The 2,537-nt window shown below is 26.9% G+C and overlaps 1 protein-coding gene across 1 annotated transcript; it reads right to left on the bottom strand.

Moving 5' to 3' along the window:
• Positions 1–1,214: 1,214 nt before the first annotated feature.
• On the bottom strand, positions 1,215–1,898 carry LOC147808652 (uncharacterized). The gene has a single exon (XM_087162658.1). The coding sequence runs from the start codon at positions 1,896–1,898 to the stop codon at positions 1,215–1,217; it is 684 nt and encodes a 227-aa protein (XP_087018784.1).
• Between the last annotated feature and the right edge of the window lie 639 nt (positions 1,899–2,537).

Here is a 2,537-nt window from a genome sequence, read left to right as displayed (position 1 = left end):
ACATGGTTTGCCTGTTTACATGACCTACATGAAAGTTAGTGTTTTAAACAGGCAAACAATTTAAGAAAAAAATGCATGAAAAAATAAATGAAACTATGTAAATAAATAATAGAAATTTAAATTTATTGCTTAGCTCTATTTATGAAATTGATATTATTTTCCTTTATTTTCGTAAATATTACTTTGTAAAATTTATTACTTTGTAGTAGCGAAAATGAGCTCGAGATTTCTTTAAAGAATTCTTCCCTTACAGATTTTATATATATATATATATATATATATATATATATATATATATATATATATATATATATATATATATATATATATATATATATATATATATATATATATATATATATATATATATATATTACTTATTATTATTTCTTTTTTAATTTTTATATACACATTTACAAATTTTTAAATAAAGTAATTTTCCCATTATAAAACTTCCAGATTTGTAACGCTCTAAAAATTTATTCATATTTTGCAAAGCTTGAAGGAAAAAATTAATTGAAATTATTTTTGTGTAATAATTTATTTTTAAAATACTTTCTTATCTATCGCCTTACCTTCAGATAGCAGCTCCAGTTATGCGTATGATATGAATTTTTATAGTATTACATATAAAACTATGCGTAACCATTGCAATATATATTTCAAATCTGTCATTATTTAATAAAAATTAAAAATAATAAATTTGTATTTAAAAAACATTTCAAATTTCGAGTTTTAAATTTCTTTTAAGTTTCATGATTTTAGGAAGTTTACGGGTACTTAGATTTATTTAATTCGAACAATTATGTTCGTAGTTTGATTACATATTCATATTTTTAAATATTGTGAATACATTTCTTACTATAATGATTTTAAATTTGAAAAAATTTTAAAATGAGCGTGCAAAAAATATTTATATGCCATTTACAACGCACAACGATTTGTTTTCAATTTATATACTAGGCATTATTAATTCAATTAATTTGCTTGAATTGTTATAATTTTATAAGTAGTGAAAATCGTCTAATATTGAGTTAATCGTGATAGAATAAATTAACTTGTAATTAAGTATTTTAATCAGAAATCATGCAGCTAATTTTTTATAAAATTAATACTTTAGACTAATTGTAATTAGTTATGGCATTTAAACTCGCCTATCATTTCGAAGCTGATTAATCTATAACAATAACCAGGATTCAATCGAACGCCTGCATTCATTCCTGAATACATTCATTTAAATTAGAAGTACCGGTAAGGCAATCATCCGTGTAAAATTCTTCCATAACAACATTCGATGCCAAAGGAAAATCCTTCTCTTCATCCTTTGCTAATTGTTGAAGAGTCTTCTGTGCCAAGTAAGGAGCACATGCTGTGCCATACGTAACGGTTTTAAGTCTGTAGGACTCAGTAGGCTCACTTTCGTGATTTTTCCAGAGTATTTTTAGAAATTTGGGTTGTGAAGGTAGTATTTCGATTTGTCTAAACATTTTCTCAATATCTGCGGTGAAGGCATAGATGTGTTTTCTAAATCGTAGCATAATAGAGAACAGTTCATCTTGTATCACTCCTCCCTTGCATAACAAATCATTCAAGGAACAGCCATTTGTAGTTTTGGCGCTTGCATCAAACACTACTCTAAGTTTAGTAGTTTTGCTATCTGGTTTTAAGACACCATGATGAGGAAGGAAATATCCATAACTGTCATCAAAATCAGAATTGTCTGCTATCCTTTCCATATGGTTCAAAAGTTCATATTCCTTTAAAAACGAAACATACAATTCTTTCATTGTAGGATTACTTGACAAACGTTTCCATAATTGATTAAGTCTTTTTTCAGCAATTTGTTTTGAATCTCCCAACGGTATGTTGTTTTCACTAATATCCTTCCTAAATGGCATCTGAACTACATATTTCCCATTAGTTTTTCGATAAAACGAGTTTTCAAAAAGTTCGTTGCAATAATTTAATTCTGAACTGACGGGAGTTTTTGTTTCGTTTACATTTTCATTTTCCCAAAAGGAAGTTAACGCCTTATCAAGATTTTCGGTTTTAACAAGTAAAAAACACGAATCGTTAATTTTCTCTAAATTAGAATTTAAGTTGTTCGCAACTCCCGATACAACATGACCAAAAAACGTTTCAATTAATATTAATTGGGAATCTTTAATTTTAATTTTATTCGTACCCAATAGTTCGAAGAATAATTCTGCTCCTAAAAGAGCATCAATTCGTTTTGGTTTATTCCAATTATTATCGGCAAGTTTTATTTTTTCAGATAAACTTAAATTCGATATGTTTACAAATGTGGGTGGAAGAACCGCAATTTTTGGAACTATTAACAAGTCCAAATAATAAGATTTATTATTTTCTTCATTTGTTAACTCGGTACGAACAAATGATTTAGCTGTAATGCACGAGTCATTAACACCAGAAATCGGAACATTTGCTTTTTGTTTCTTTAAACCCAATAAATTAGCAGCTCTACTGCTTATTAAATTTGAACTTGAACAGCTATCTAAAGTGGCTATTAATGGTCT

The sequence above is a fragment of the Parasteatoda tepidariorum genome, chromosome 5 (assembly GCF_982258835.1).
Source record: "Parasteatoda tepidariorum strain Cologne lab strain chromosome 5, Ptep-v5.0, whole genome shotgun sequence".
In the NCBI taxonomy this organism is placed as follows: Eukaryota; Metazoa; Arthropoda; class Arachnida; order Araneae; family Theridiidae; genus Parasteatoda; species Parasteatoda tepidariorum.
Note: the sequence above shows the minus strand (reverse complement) of the source record. Positions and strands in the feature narration are given on the sequence as shown.